The sequence below is a fragment of the Cajanus cajan genome, chromosome 6, assembly GCF_000230855.2.
Source record: "Cajanus cajan strain Asha chromosome 6, NIPB_CcT2T_4, whole genome shotgun sequence".
NCBI classification, from domain to species: domain Eukaryota; kingdom Viridiplantae; phylum Streptophyta; class Magnoliopsida; order Fabales; family Fabaceae; genus Cajanus; species Cajanus cajan.
In genome coordinates this window covers 41,199,558-41,216,379 of record NC_138522.1, presented here as the reverse complement: position 1 = coordinate 41,216,379, position 16,822 = coordinate 41,199,558, and the positions used below count along the sequence as shown (strand labels likewise).

General features: G+C 29.3%; 2 protein-coding genes across 2 annotated transcripts; one reads left to right on the top strand and one right to left on the bottom strand.

Moving 5' to 3' along the window:
* The first annotated feature begins 1,030 nt into the window (after nucleotides 1-1,030).
* LOC109810751 (F-box/kelch-repeat protein At3g23880) lies at nucleotides 1,031-2,224 on the top strand. The gene has a single exon (XM_020374295.2). The coding sequence runs from the start codon at nucleotides 1,031-1,033 to the stop codon at nucleotides 2,222-2,224; it is 1,194 nt and encodes a 397-aa protein (XP_020229884.2).
* Nucleotides 2,225-9,014: 6,790 nt separating this feature from the next.
* LOC109810784 (Heavy metal transport/detoxification superfamily protein) lies at nucleotides 9,015-10,372 on the bottom strand. The gene is made up of 2 exons (XM_020374339.3): nucleotides 9,649-10,372; nucleotides 9,015-9,452 (listed from the first exon to the last, which is right to left on the bottom strand). The coding sequence occupies exons 1-2, from the start codon at nucleotides 9,800-9,802 to the stop codon at nucleotides 9,157-9,159; spliced, it is 450 nt and encodes a 149-aa protein (XP_020229928.1). The 5' UTR covers nucleotides 9,803-10,372; the 3' UTR covers nucleotides 9,015-9,156.
* Nucleotides 10,373-16,822: the final 6,450 nt, after the last annotated feature.

Here is a 16,822-nt window from a genome sequence, read left to right as displayed (position 1 = left end):
AAAAGTTGCAGGAAAGTTTCCTGCACAAAAAATTTCGCAGGAAAATTTCCTGAAGCATTTGTTTCCATGCCTCTAACATGTGATAGATAATCTTTTAAATTCTAAGATTGTAGATTATAAGTCTAACACTCAACCATACAAATCAACTTATAAGGTAAGTGTTGCCCCAACTTATATACTCTTTAATTTCTTTACTTTCAATTGATGTGGGACTTGAAATTTTTTTAAAATATTAAACTTATAAATTTAAATTTCTTTTTATTTTTCCTGCGGATTAAAATTTGTAAGAAAATTCGCAAGAAAAGTTACCTGCAAAATTTTTCTACCATTTAGTAAACATTACTTGCGAATTTATTTTTGCAAGAAAATCTGCAAAAAAAAAAAATAAAATTCTTACAATATTTTCTGCAAATTTTTACCGTGGAAAAAAATTTCTATGATTATTAAAATTGTAGCAAAATTTGTAAGAAATATCTGTAAATTATTTTTCGCAAATAAATTCGCAAAAAATTTTTGCAAATCTTTTTTTGCAGAAAAATTCGTAAAAAATTTCTACGAATATTTTTTTGCAAAAAAATTCGCAAAAATTTTCTACGAATATTTTTTTACAGGAAAATTCGCAAGAAAATGACACTTTTCTAGTAGTGATATATTTTCAAAAATAGGGTGTTACAATAACAAATTAAGTACATTAAGAAATATTTATCCACTACTTTATTGATTTCTTGGTACATAATGAAAGTGATATTTTGACATTAAAAAGTTTAAATGTGAAACACAACTTTTTTTTTTCAACAAAAAAAATTATGAAAGTAGTCGCTAAAAGAAGAAAAAAGAATTAAAAGTGTTTTCACTCATTTTAGGAAAATTTTAAAAATCTACCACTTGGAGAATTTCTTAAAAAAATTACACCGGAAGATAAATAAATAAATAAGATGTGTAATATTTATATCCAAAAAGAAAGTAGTAAAATCCATATAAAAATTGAAAAGTGGTTAGGGAGAAACGCAATCTCATGCAACGAACAAAGATGAAGAAAGAAATGCTCTTTTATGCTCAAGAACTCCCTCAAGAACTCATCTTGGAAATCCTGTCATGGCTTCCGGTGAAGGATCTCATGCGATTCAGGTCCCTTTCTAAGACCTGGACTACCCTTATGTTTCATCATGCATTCGTTAAATTGCACCTCCAAAGATCTTCCAAGAACAAGCACATTCTATTATCTTTCTACCAATATGACAACGCTGTGGATGATTGGAATGATGAAGGTGTTGTTGCTGCACCCTGTTCTACACATGGTTTACTTGAGAACCCAACTTCCACTATAAATAATTGTATCCGCCGTTTCAGTGAAACTAACATTGTTATAGGTGCATGCAATGGCTTAGTTTGCATATGTAGTTTTTTTATTACAGATCATTATATCAAATACTGGGTCCGGTTTTGGAACCCCGCCACGAGAATCATGTCCGAAGATTCGCCACACATAGTTCTTTTTGCATCTGAATATCAAAATGAACCCTATTATCTGAAATTTGGATTTGGGTTTGATGATTCGAGTGACACTTATAAGGTGGTGATGATCCTTTTGGATTTTCAGTCCCATAAAAGGGAGACGAGAGTTCTCATCATGGGTGATTCTAGTTGGAAGAAGACTTTAACTTGCTCCCTTTTTCCCTTGCCAGATCAAGTTGTTGGACAGTTAGTAAGTGGCACGCTTAATTGGTTAGCACTTAGCAGCATTGGTAATGGACCTTATTGTTATCAATGGGATAGTGTTACTATTGATGAGTTAGTAATATTTTCCTATGATCTAAAGAATGATACGTACAGATATTTGTTGATGCCTCATGGTCTTCTTGAAGTCCCTCCTCGTAAGCCTTATCTTGGGGTTTTGAAAGGACGTCTGTGTCTTTCTCTTGATTACAAGAAAACCCATTTTGTTGTTTGGCTAATGAGGGAGTTTGGAAATGAAAAATCTTGGACTCAGATTCTTAATGTTAGTTACGACCATCATCAACCAAGACTTGGCTTTCCACTTAAATTCATGCCTTTGTTCATGTCTGAAAATGAAGATATCCTGCTTTTGGCAGACGAAGGAGGTTCACAATTTGTTGTCTATAATCTGAGAGATAATAGAATAGATCATACTCATGGTTTCAATGTCCGCTCATATAGCTATTTCTCTTATGATTATGTTCAATGCTTGACTTTGCCATACTGAACTTTTGCTATCACATTTGCTTATTTGTTTCCCAGTGGTTTCAGAATCTTACCATTTAAAGTAAGTGGTTGTTTTGCTTGTTTAATTTGTTGGATTATCCTATCGGCTGTAGCTAAATGCTAATGGTTGAATTTCCTTGCATTCTGTTACATAAATAATAGTAAGCTACATGATCTTCTTCAAAAGAAATTGATTCTCTCTTTCATATATTTTACTCTTGGGTTGGTTTTCTAAAAGTTTTAAACAAAATGCTGGAAGAGTTATTTTCATTCTTCACTTAACATAACTACATAACGTCATTCGTTCTATAATTTCCTTATATAATGAAATACCCGTTGTGAGTGTCTTATGTTATTTTTTTTATACGTGTAATCGCATTTTGATTGCATCGCATTTGTTAAGATCTAAGGCTTCTTTATACAATGCACTCAAAACCGTATCTAATTTTTCCTTGTCTTTTGCGTAGGACTATGAGTTTCATATTTCTACAATCCCAACAAATTAATATTTTTACACGATGATAAATTAATTAATTAGGTTAAAAACCTAATTTGGTCCCTTATAATATTTTTTTGTTTTAATTTAGTTCTACTTTAATTTTTTGTTTCAATTTGGTTCCCAATAATTTAAATTATTGCAATTTGGGACTTCCGTCCAAATGATTTAGACGGAGTTAACTGTTAGTCACGTGGATGTCACGTGGATGCACACATGGATGCCAAATTTTTTAATGCATCTGGAGCCAGAACAGTCCGTTCTAAAACAAAAACGGCATGTTCTGGTGATGTAAAATTAACATACCAAGTGTGAAACCAGAACGGGCCGTTCTGGTTCCAAAATGCGAAATACAAACTCGATGATTATAGTCGGTGACAGATCCAGAAATTTTAGATCGTGGGGACAATACTTATTTATATATCTGTAATATTAAAAATTTTATATATAATTTTTAAAAGTATAAATATATATTATAGTTATTTTTTACAAGTTTTTATATCTACAATTACGATTAAGGATGAAAATAAACTAGGTCAGATTATGTTATATTATAATTTAACAGAATTAAACCTAATTTTTATTAAAAATATATGTTATTAATATGATATATTTATCTGTCATTGACATTTTTTAAAATGTTTGGTTATAACTATAATCTTAAAAAACCTACTTAATAATAATTTAACACTAATAAAAATATAAAAATAAATATGTTAAATCTTATATAAAAATCAAATTTAATTTATTTATCATATAAAGATGTTTTTGATATGTGATATAAATTTTTACAATTTTGATTTTTTTATCAACATATACAATAAATAGAAAGTACAAAAGTTTGAAAAATATGAGATAAATGAATAATTCTTCGAAATTTATATTTTATACATATGATAATTTATATATATATATATATTAGAATATAATATTTTTAAAAATATATTATTTTTTAGATGAAAAAAATTATGTATATGTAAATGGTTTGTCTTTGATCTTTGAATCACATTGTGTGTTGATTGGCGTTTGGAACGACCCGTTCTGAATCCGGAACGGCCCGTTTTGAAACCAGAACGGTTCGTTCCAATTTCAGAACGGCCCGTTTTGGTGCAGTCGTTGGTGTTAAATATTACATCTGGAATGTTTGTTCCGGATGCAAAATTTACGCACCATGAGTGCAACCAGAACAGTCCGTTCCGGTTTTAGAACGGGTCGTTCTGGTTTCAGATGTATGAAAAAATTAAGCATCCACGTATGCATCCATGTCCGCATCCAACTGACGTCCACATCATCAGGAGTTAACTCCGTTTAAATCATTTGGACGAAAGTATCAAATTACAATAATTTAAATTATTGGAGACCAAATTAAAACAAAAAATTAAAATGGAACTAAATTAAAACAAAAATATTATATGAGACCAAATTAGATTTTTAACCAATTAATTACATAAGAATAGTTTTAATGAAATGCTATGCGAGTTCCTTTAGGTAGTGTTTGTTTCTAGTGATGTACTGTTTACGAGCAACAAAAGGCGAAGAAAGTGAGTGTTTGTTTCCGGTGATTTGCAACGAAGGAAAGACGAAGAAAAGCGGGGAGAAGCACTGTTGTTGTCCTCGCACAAAAGCGAAGAAAAGAGACGAAAGACACGTAGGATTTGTGAAAACCCAGAAATACTTCATCCCATGCATGTAGAGGAACCAAGCATAATTGATTATGCAAGCCACATAATCGATTATGGGCTTGCATAATCGATTATGTTGAAGCATAATCGATTATGCATGCCACATAATCAATTATGGGCTTGCATAATCGATTATGTTCAGGACATAATCGATTATGCAAGCCCATAATCGATTATGTGGCTTGCATAATCGATTATGGTGGCCTATCTTCCCTTCCAGGCGAATCTAGAACGGGCCGTTCCAAAATTGGAACAGCCCGTTCTAAATTACCAAAACAAGAGCAATTTAGTATCCTAGAACGGGCCGTTCCGAAACTGGAACAGGCCGTTCCAAACTAGAAAATTGGCTTAAAAATCTTAGTTGAGAACGGGCCGTTCCAAATTGCATAAAATGCAACCCCAAATTTGTAATTTAAAAAATTTCTCAATTTTTTAATTGGTAAAAATTAATTTATACAATTAATAAATATATCTTCATTTCATTCTAATTTATGTCAATGATTTATTAATTTTTTTAATTTATTAATTAACTTTCAAAAAGAAAATTGTACATTTTTTTATATTAAAAAATTCTATTATTTAAATATTGACATAAAAAAGTAGAAATATAAAAAAAAATAAAGTAATACATATTTATAAAATTAAAATAATAACACTTTCATAAACATTAATAAAATAATGTTAGAAAATATAATTATTATAATATATTTTGTTATTATTATTTATTATTATAAAAATTATTATTATTTTCATTATTATTAATATTATTATTATTTATTATAATTAGTATCATTATTATTTATTATGATTCTTATTATTTTTCTAATATTTATTATTATTCTTATCATTATTTATTACTTTTTTAATAAATTATACCTATTAATATAATTTTATTGTAATTATTATTATTTACAATAAATAATATTATACTCATTTTTAATCCAAGAGTAAAAGTGTAAATTTATATTCATCTATTAAATTTTTAATTTTTATCTATCATTAAATTTAAAGCAAATATTTAAATTAAATTATTTTTAAATTAATATTTTATATTTATTTTTTTAGTTAAAATTTATATATTTATCTTTTAATTATAATAATTATAAATTTTATTTTAACCTAAGGGCAAAATAGTAATCTTACACAAATATTAATTAAAAAATTCATTTTTCTCTATCACATCAATCAATTCACTCACAAACTTTCTCTACACTTTCCACTCACTTTCCCTTAATCCAAACAACCTCACTTTTCACTCACTTTCCCTTCAAATCCCTCCTTTTCCATTTCTCATTTTCCATCCTCAAATCCAAACAAAGCCTCAGTGAGTTAACCTGCCATCCAGTAGCCTTAGAGTCCTCACTTTATGTTCCTTCATACCGCACTTAATTATGACCTCAAGATTTTAGGGATTCCTTGGAAAATTCCCAGGGTGATGTACGTCTCGTGACTTCAACAAAATGAATTTTTCCCGACATAAATTATTAGTTTTAGTAACAATAAAAATCACTACTACTTATTTTATCAATAGCTACTATATGCGGTATAATGGTCATGATCGAGAAAAATGATTCCATTTTTGTAGTATTTTTATTAATATTTAATATTTTTTACTATTATTATTAAAAGTTTAAAAAATGATTCCTAATTATTATATAATTTTTAATTTTCTTATTTCTTATCGATGTAAAACTTGTAAAATAAGGATTGTCTTCTATATATATACCTTTTAATTATTTTATTTTTAGTTAATGTGAGACTTGAATTTTTTTTTTCAATACATCTTCAAATTTAAGACTATTGAACTTGATTCTCAAGTCTTTTAAATTTAACATTATTGAGCTTGATATATGAATAATTGGTTAGCGGGTGATGATATTATCTTAAAAAGTGAATTACAAGTCTAACACAATCCTACAAAATTAATTTATTACTCTTTACTTATATATTCTTTAATTGTTTTATTTTTAGTTAAATATGAGACTTAAATTTTTTTTAATAAAATAAATTAAAAATTACTCTTACTTTTTTACTTATAATTTATAATAATTAATTTTATAAATGTATTTTTAGTAGTTATTATTTATTAACAATTAATATCTTTATTATATAATAAAATAAAAATAATTAATTTATTATTACTAAATAATTATCTCTAACGATAAATTTTAGTATAATGAATTCTCGTTATCCAATCATGAGTATTAATGCGAAAACATTTTGCTGTATGAGTCAGACTAACTCTGACTTATATGTGTCAGAGTGGACCTCTCCACATAAGGTTGGATAACATATTTGCCCACCAGCCTCTAGCGCTTGGCACGACGAGTCTGTGAGGCCCTTAAGGCAGATTTCATGTTTCTCCATAAAAGCAAAAACTGTCATTGAATCAAGCTAATTTTGTGTCAATCTAATATAACAGGGAATGACTCTTAAATGAATTAACTTTCTAACAAACTTGAGATTGTAGGAATATGAAATTGCTAGGCAACAGACAAGGAAAGAGTGCAGATTCTAAGTTATCTGCCCATTGTAAGAACTTATGAAAACACTACCTTACTCATATTTGAGTGACACCACATTATAGTATAAAAAGATATGAGGGAGGGACTCACGAAATACCCTTTTAATAAGATACAATTTAAAATACAAGACAAAGACAAAAAGTACAAAACAACTATTTTAAGTTACAAAATAATTTTTTAAAAGTTTATATCTTCATATGAAAATAAGTAAAATAATATAAATTTTACTGTAATACCCTTTTTAATATATCACAACGCTGTAAAACTAGAATACGCTATCTTCATCGGTCTTGTTTTATTGCATGCAAAAAATCATGTCAGTTTTAATAATAATTTGGGTATTTTCTGATAGGAAAAATGTTTCTAAACTTGTTTCATCGAATGTGTGCCAAAAATCATTGTACCATGCCCATCCACAATATAAAGAAACGGTGACAAGATAAAAAAAAAAATTTAAATATAAATTATAAGAGAAACTGAAGATTTCACGGAGATTTCATTAGTATAAAATATAAAATTTACCTCTCTTATTTCAACTTTTTTACGTCGTAAAATAGTTTGATGTCAATGCGGGAGACATAAATTTACATCAGTTGAGTTAATCGACGTAAATTTTTGGCGGACATCGCCAGGACTGACATAAAATTGTTTCTAGCAAGACAATCTATGCCTCCGCCTCCACCTCCACCTCCACCTCCTCCAAAACTCATTCACATATAAGTTATTACATAAGTCACCCATGGATCTGTACATGAGGAACCCACAGATATGAAAGATCTAGAAAATCGCCGTGACTGAAAACGCCCATAGGTACTCGAAGAATCCTTTGTCAGAAATCACAGTGACTGAAACTCATACAATAGTTTATGGTTTCTCGACCCATCAAGATTCATACACAATGGAAGGAAGCCAAAACTCATTCATATATATATATTAATCCCAAATCGTTCAAAACCCAGAAAACGCCCTTCACCAGAATCCAATCGGTTAGAAACATCAGGAATCACTCACGGATGACGTGAAGCCTTTCGCTGGAACTCGTCGTCACTCAAAATACCTCCAAGTACTCGAGCAACCCTTCATTGGAAATCACCTGAAAACGGTCAAATAGATGTAATATCGCGCACGCAAAGAAGACAAAGGCGCCCAGGAGAATATAAAAAGCTTTTTTTACGTCGAACTACACAGAAGTTTGACATAAAGTTTTAAATCTATGTCAGACTACATAAGGGTCCGACGTAAAAAAGTTGGACTTAAAATCATATGACTTTTGGAGATTTCGTTCATGTGTAATATGATAATCTCACAAAAAAAAAAAAAAATATATATATATATATGCAAGAGAAAAATCTCATTTTAATTATAAATTAATTTTGTAGAGATTGAATTAAGTTAAATCTCACATTAATAATATAAAAGAAATTATCTTATGAATTATTGTTAACTTATCAAACCATCATTTATCAAACCGTTATTAAAAGACTATTATTAAATAATCTGTAATATTTATTTTTGCAAACTTTACATTTCAAATATCATATTTGCATAATGAAAATAATGTGTAAAAAATTTTACATCGACTAATTAAATAATATAGTTAGAATAAAATATATAAATATGAGTCAATCTTTATTTTATAAGTCAATTTTATTGAAATTAAATTAAACTCAAAATTCATATTTATATGAGATTTCTACGCCGATCATAATTAAGAATTATGCTGCATGATTGAAGAACAATTTTAATAGAATTAAATTAGATTCAAAATTCATATTTCCATTAGTTTTCTATGGCGATCTTAATTAAGAAATTGTTCTACATCATTGAAGTGCTAATATATAGATCGATTTCGGTGGAGTAGAAGACCATCACAAAAGCAGGCCAATGCCCTGCCAAACACGCAACAAAACAAAACCACAAACACATGATGACAAAAGGTCACTAACAGGAAATTAAAATATAACAACGCGACAGTGTGAGTTGCTGTCCCTTAAGATCCCCCAAGTGTTACCCATTTATTTGTAATGCTTCCCACCAAATAATCATTAAGCCTAAGATAATGAAAGTGCAAAACACAATGATCAATCATTATACACAAAATCCAAGCAAATTATCTCATATAGTTTACACAAAACTACAAGACCTTATACCATTTTGTTTCTAGTATTTACTCCATATTTCTTATAAATTTAACGTGAAACTGACTACACCAATATTAATCATTAATTTACTACATGACAGTGCATGCATTTGGGTTTTCATCACTGAAAATTTGTATGTAGCGGTCGTCCACCGTGGTTTCTGATATGTTGGCAGTGTCAGCCACCTTCCTCACCATGTTAGGAGGTGCCTTCTTATCATAGGCTTGAGAAACATAAGGGTTAGCCACCATAGTGTACGGAACGTATGGCCACAGCTCAACCTTCTTCTTAGTAGACTTAGCTGCCTTAAGCACTTTCTTTGGCTCAACATATCCTGTCACTGTTGCTTTCTGCTGCTTCAAGTCCACTTCCACTGATTTTGCTCCTATTCAAAATTTTAAATTTTCCTAAGTTGATGAAGTGAAGGACATAACGAGTCATTATAATACAAGTTAAAAGTGTTTCTACTAAAAAAAAATTTTTTAGCAGAAAAATTCTCAAAATCTCTCTAAGTTTATATACAAATTAACTAAACAACATCTTGCAAATGATCATACATTTTGGAGAAGAAATTAAAGTACCTTTAACGCCAGAAAGCACATGCTTAACTTTGCGTGCACAGCCTTCACAGTCCATTCTGATTTTGAGAGCTACAGTTTGGGTTTGCTTCTTCTTCTTCTTTTTGGTGCTGCTGAGTAGGTCAGAGAAGTATTCCAAAGTGCCTTGTACTCCCATCTTCTGGTTCTCCTTGTGTCAGCTCAAGATGATGCTTGCTCTAGGATCGATATAAACTGAGAAGTGATATCAATTATGTATAATCCAACCTTTGTGAGTGTGTATATATAGATAATCAGCCAATCAAGCTAGGTTTAGTAAGAAGAAAATCTATGGCTTTAGTTGAAGCTTTATTATGATTAAGAAAGACTAATTTAATGTGTCAGAAAATATAGAAAATGACCAGTCGTTATTTTTTTTGTTTCAAAAGGTAGGGTATGTGGTGAAAAACAAATATGACCAAGTGAACAATATCTTAACGATCAGAAAGGATACAAACTAATTAATTAAGTAGTGACAACTGATATGAGGAGGTTAGGGTGCCTTAACTCCTTGCCTGTACGTTCTGGCTTTATGTGTATTTGCATGTACTGATCGATTATCCAACAGGTGGACAATTAATATGTATGAATAGACAAATTAAACGATCAATAATAGAGAAGTTGGGCTGTCCTAGTCAACTAGACTATTCTTATTTTTGTATTCAAATTCATATATCACCTATAAAGAATGACATAAAATTAAGAGAGAAAGGATAGTACTATTCAAGATTCAATGAGCAACTATAGACAAGAATTGGATCTTACTATACTATATCACTTAATTAAACCTTGGTCCTTTTCCTCTTATTATATATTAATCTAAGGCAAGGGAGGAAGGTGCAGAGTTTGGTGAGTCCATAGAAATATAACATTATTAACGTCAAAGTAAAGCACGGATCCAATTTGCTCCCAAAATCAAAGATTAATTAGTTGTATGTATTGGAATTATTTATAGCAAAAAATGAGTTTAATGCTTGGAGGACAAGAAATTTGAAAGTAAGCATTCCATCAGTAAAGTACAAAATCTATAATATTTGTTGTGGGCTGAGGGAAAGAGCGTAGTCCCCCGTCACAAGTTTGAAAAAATCCACCTAATATTTTTGTAACAATGCATGGGAATGAATAATTGCGGATCCACAAGCTTGGATGGCACCAGCAGTTGACACGTTGCACAAACATCTGGGGGACACTTGCTTATGGAGACCCAATCGTAGATTTTCAAGTCACGTGGCACCATGGTGACAACATTCTTTTCATAGATTGTCCAGTAGAAATTGTCCACTTGTCAAACTACACCGTATGGCACTGTTGGATACATTAAAATTATGGAGAAGGAAAGGAACACAAACGATAAACAAAAGCACAATGTGTTTGGCTTTGGCTACTGTGACACATGGCTTCAATATACATTGTGGATGAATAATGAAAAGCACCATCTTTGGCCATTTTAATTTTAATGTGCGAAAGTGCTGTATATCCATGAAAATGAAGTTGTCCCTTTGTTTGTTTTCTCCGATTCTACTTATTGACAATTTTTTAATTTCTTCATAATCAAATGCTGATAACGGAAATCTAATATTTGTCAATAAGACAAATTTGAATTTGATCTAATCCTCTGAGACAGGCAAGTTAAAATTAATCAATTAGGAGGATGTCACCTTTGTGTGGTTTATTGTACAAGTCTAGAAGATACCTAAATAAATGCAAATCCAAGTCCAGGGCCACGCCTGTAATGGACTATTCGGCCCAATTATGAATTGACAGAATAAGGATACATAAATTTTAGGTTAAAATATTCTTTTAAGTTCATCAAATTTAATTAAATTAAATTTTTTTTAGTTTATATAATTTTTTTAAAGATTATTTTAGTTTTTATATTCAAAATTTGTTTAAAATTATGTTAACTATTATCATATAAAACTTATCAATTATTTTTATTAATAAAAATATCATATTAAATCTACTTAATATTATATAATTGTTTTAATTTATCATTTTTAGATATGTTATTAATGATTTGAGAGAATTTTTTAAAAATTATAAGAATTAAAAATAATAATTTTAAAATTTAAAAAATAAAAATAAATTTACTCAAAATTTAAGAGATTAAAAATATACTTAAACTTAAATTTTATTAGGTGTGTTTCTAATTCTATATACTGAATTTTATCTTAACGACCACACCGACATTTTATATATAATACTTGTTCTGTCGTGTACGAGTGATGATCTTTCTAAGTCAATGTACTGCTCGAGCGGCTAACTACCATATACCATAGTAAACATTATATTCTTGGACGTTTGATTATATTGTGGGCTTGTGTGTCATGCAAAGTGAGTCTCTGAATTGCCTTGGTAATTAAGGAAAAACAACAGGCACAGTTGTATTCTTTAACAACATAATGGAAGGAAGAAAAATTGTGGAGAGCAAAATTTCTCTTCATATAATTTTAACTCTTCATAAAATATTGGGAGATTCTTTTTTGGGGTAAGGAGGGGGAAAGGGGATTAAAATATTTTGACTGTAATTTTAAAATGTCTTCACTTATACTTTTTAATTTAAAAATATAAGAATATAAAAGTAAATTGAATTTTAAAATTTTTCTCATCTTGTGAACTAAACAAGAATAAAGTTATCTTTTTTTTTATTTTATTAAAATTTCTCTTACTATTTTCTCTAAATCAAATAAAATTTATAATCTCTCTCCTCCCCTCCATTAAAATTTACATTTATTTTCTAATAAATTTGCTTAACAAGAATAGACTTAAGTCTAATATTTTCTTGATGAATGAAACATTTTTTTCCACGTGACAATCTAATTAAATAGATTAGTAAAAATCTAATTCTAGGATATATATCATGATGAACAAAAATAGTTACTCAAGTTTTAAAGTATTCGAGATGTTGAATGAATTTTCTATTTTTATATATTTATATATTATTTATATTTATCATTTTCTGTTCAATCTATTTGTTTGACTTATCATAAAAAAAAACTAGAATTTATTATATGATACACACACTTTGAGCATCATTATTTACTCATAAAAAAATCTATTTTTAAAATGAAGACAAAGTTGTACCATTAAAATAAGCTTTTTTCTTATTTAAATTTTAAAAATACAATTGATTAACCTGTGCAAATATATATATATATATATATATATATATATATATATATATATATATAAAGGAAATATTCACTTATTCGAAGTAAATTTATCTAGATTTACTTTATTCAATAATTTATATTTTATATCAAATTTTAACGATCTAATTATTGAATTAAAAATTCTTAATGCATATATCTAGTATGTGAATTTTTAATAAATTTAAAAACTATGTGATATTTTGTTATACAAATTCAAATCAACGTATTAAATATTTTTATGATCATCCATCAATTTGAATTAATGAAATGAAATATCAAATAATTTTAAAATTTTTTAAAAAAAATTGCTAAATTGGGTTATGTTTAAGAACTTTTAATTTAACCGTTGAATTGTTAAAATTTAATGTATAACATAAATTATTGAGTTGAGTAAGTTTAGATAGACGTACTTTTAAAGTAAATAGTTCCCTTATATATATATATATAGAGAGAGAGTGTGTGTAATGTGAGAATAACATTTTTATGTGAAAATGAGAACTATTACTTTCAACTATATGATTAAAATAAAATGTCACAATTAAAACACTCATTAAAATAACCTATCAAATTAGTTTTTTAAAATTTTCTAACTTATTTTTTTTTTACCATTATCATTATCACTATTGTCATACTTATCATTGTCTTAGAAAAATTATATGAAGATTAAATTATTTCAATCTATTACAATCAAAATAAATGTTTAGATAAGTTTGCTGAAAATTGATTTTGAAAAATCTAATTTCATTTGAATACATCGAAAAATTAATTTTTACATAATAAATTAACTTTAAAAGAAAAAATATCAAAGAATAATCAAATACGTGTTTCAAATTTTCATATTCATAAAAACAGCTGATCCTTAAGGGAAAAAAAACTATAAATTTCAGTTAGTTTCCGAGACTAACTTCATATTCTACAAACACATTTTTCCATAAAAAAAAACTGAAAATTAGAAATAACATCTCTCCAAAACACACTTAACGTGTAGACATACAATTATGTGTTTTAGGCTTTTTTATTTGCATTAAAATATTCTTCAACTGAAAGTGAAAGCTATTTTAAAAATAAAAAAAACATAACATATAAAGATTACATGAGTGAGTACTGAGTTTTATACTTTTATCTCTGTTAAAGACTTTTCCATACACACCTGACCATGAATAGAAATTAACCTGTAGCATATATACTTTAAGGAACTCGTGTATGTTGATTTGTAGGCGAAATGAGTTCTCCAAATTTTTGAATTGGGTATTTGGATTTTGACATATAAATATCAGATTCCAAAGTGGCATGAAACTGAAGCTATATTAGCTGTAGCTGCTTTGAATACCAGCCCTTCCCAATAACCTATATTAGCTGTCAATGGTGGATTATCTTTCTCAAAGCATTTGAACTGCAATAGACTGAGAATGAGATCACCATCACCATCGTGTGTTTTTGGGTGCCACTGTTCTCTGTTAACTCACTCATTTTATTTTCTGTTAGGCTCCGCTTCATTTTTCCTTATTCTTCTCCGAAGCTAGTCCGTCAAATTTGGTTATTACAATATTCCTGATATTTTTTCTTCTTTCTATTTTCTTATTTTCTATGAAGCTTGGATTATCTTCTTAATATAAAATAATTGTCATTGAAATCTAGTTATTTGTTGTTATGCCACTAGTGGCACATAAATTATTGTACATAAATTCGATATTCCTTTCATTTAAAGTCTGGGGCGTCTAATAAATTTCATCATAAAATGATTGCAATTTTGAGGTTTTCATAAATTTAACATTGGGTATCAAGGACATATTACAACCTTGTTCTCATACCCCAATTTGGGTCCAGTTGTCCTATAGCAGTCTTTGAATCAGAGTAGAACTAGAAGCATATATATATATAACCTCTATATCCAAGATCGACTTTTAGCACCATTGACAAGGGCAAGAATTTCTATGTGAGTAATAGTAGAGATGCCCTTATAACCAGGTTAAAAAACTTATAATTCAACTTCACACGAAATCCTCAAGACTCCTCCAAATCCAGCTAGTCCAGGATTTTTATATCGTTTCAACTAATAAAAGTTGGCTCTAACATGTTAGAAAAATATTTAAAATTATCTTTTTTAAAATAAAGTTACAATCATATTGTCTAACCAGTCCGTTTTGATACCGACTAAAATGAGGGAGAAGGGGTAAAAGAACTAAAGTCAAAAATTCAAAGCTGTCTGTTTGATGATTACGAAAATGAATAGTTAGATGAGTAAAAAACTATACTGATAAATTGAAAATAAATTTGTAATTGGTTGTAGTTTTTTAAGTTTAGTATAAATTTATTTTTAATATCTCAAATTTATAATTATTATTTTTAGTCTTTATAATTTTTAAAAATCTTGTTTTAGTCGATCAAATCATCAATAATATATTTAAAATAACAAATTTTATACGATAATATTTAACAGATTCTAATTTAAACACAAAAATTAAAATAATTTTTTTTTTAAATTACATGGATTAAAAAGATTTATACTTTAATTTTATAAAATAGATTCGGTTTAGATATTCAAAGTTTAATTTATTCTAACATATTCCCATCTTTAATTTTAATCAATTAAATCAAAATTTTAATCAATCATTTAATTTAAAAATTAATTTAAAATTATTAATCTTTATTATTTTTATATTTTTCTTAAATTAAATACTTTTATGTTATTCCATTTTTCTTTTTTCTATTTTTATTTTTCTTATTTTCTCACCTATTCTATTTCTGGCATTTTTTTTCTTAAATTAATTCAAGCAATAAATCAATCGAACAACTAACAAGGAAGACAAATTCAAACATATTACAAGTCAACTAAAACTGGACTTTGTAGTTTCCGAGACTTCTGTGAATGATTCAGAATCAGTGTTGGTTACCTTTCATAACAGTGATCCGAATTCGTAGTTGTGGTACAGCTAGCTAATAGTAATGATAATAAATCAATCTATGCCACACATTTGGGTCTGGCTGCACTCTGTTTCACTTCCATGCGAACTTCGATGTAGCGCCTCATAGCCATGAACATGAACAGTGTAAGTTGTAACAATTTTAAATAAATATCTTACAATATGAAAATGTGTTTTTCAGATACACATACAGAACAAAAGAAATTTAATCTATTTATCCAAAGATTATACAATTTTGGGTATAACTTTAACCAATCCTATTCAATCATAAAAATTAAAATTAATGGATTAAATCGTACTTTGTTATTTCCTTATTAAGTCACAAATATCTTTTACTGAATATATTTTTGTTAATTTGAACCAAATAATACTAATGTTCCTGCGTAGAAACACTCCTCTTATCGTTTTTCTTTCTTGGTCTTCTGAGTCTTCGTGCCGACCGGATACTGTCCTCGAGAGGTGGGGAGGGTACCTGCAAAGGCACTCCAACGATCAAGTGAGTATTCGGTATAGAACTGTTCCGGCCAAAGGGTGGACTAGGGTTTTTTCCTAGATCGTACCTTAGAGCCAGAGCATTCAAAAGTGTAATCTGCCGCCTCAACTCTAGGGTTTTGAGTTTTATAGCATGTCGTTTGTGGGCCTCTTGGGCCCCGATGATAGCGGGATTTTCCTAACCGTTATTATCTTGAGGGCGCGGGAACAAAGGGAACAACTACCAACGGTTCCCGACCGATCGGGTCCATGCCGAGGGCCCAGTCGGGCTCTGATGGATTGGGTCTACGTCCGAAGACCGGTCGGGTCTCTACCGGGTGACCCTCTCAGCCCTTGTGAACGATAGAGGGGTCGAGTTCCCCAGGTCCAGTCGGGTACCGACTGACTAGGCCTATACTGAGCCCGGGAAGAATTACTCCTTATGGGGTTTGTTCGTTCTTCCGCCGACCAGGGAGGCGGGTCGGAACTCGGCCCGGACGGTACACTTGCCTTCCAGCCTTGAGCCTGTAAGGCGAAGAGGCTTGTGGTCGGATAGTCAAGTCGGATATTTTCCGAATAGGAAGTCTAGTCGGATTCTCTCCCGGACGGTAC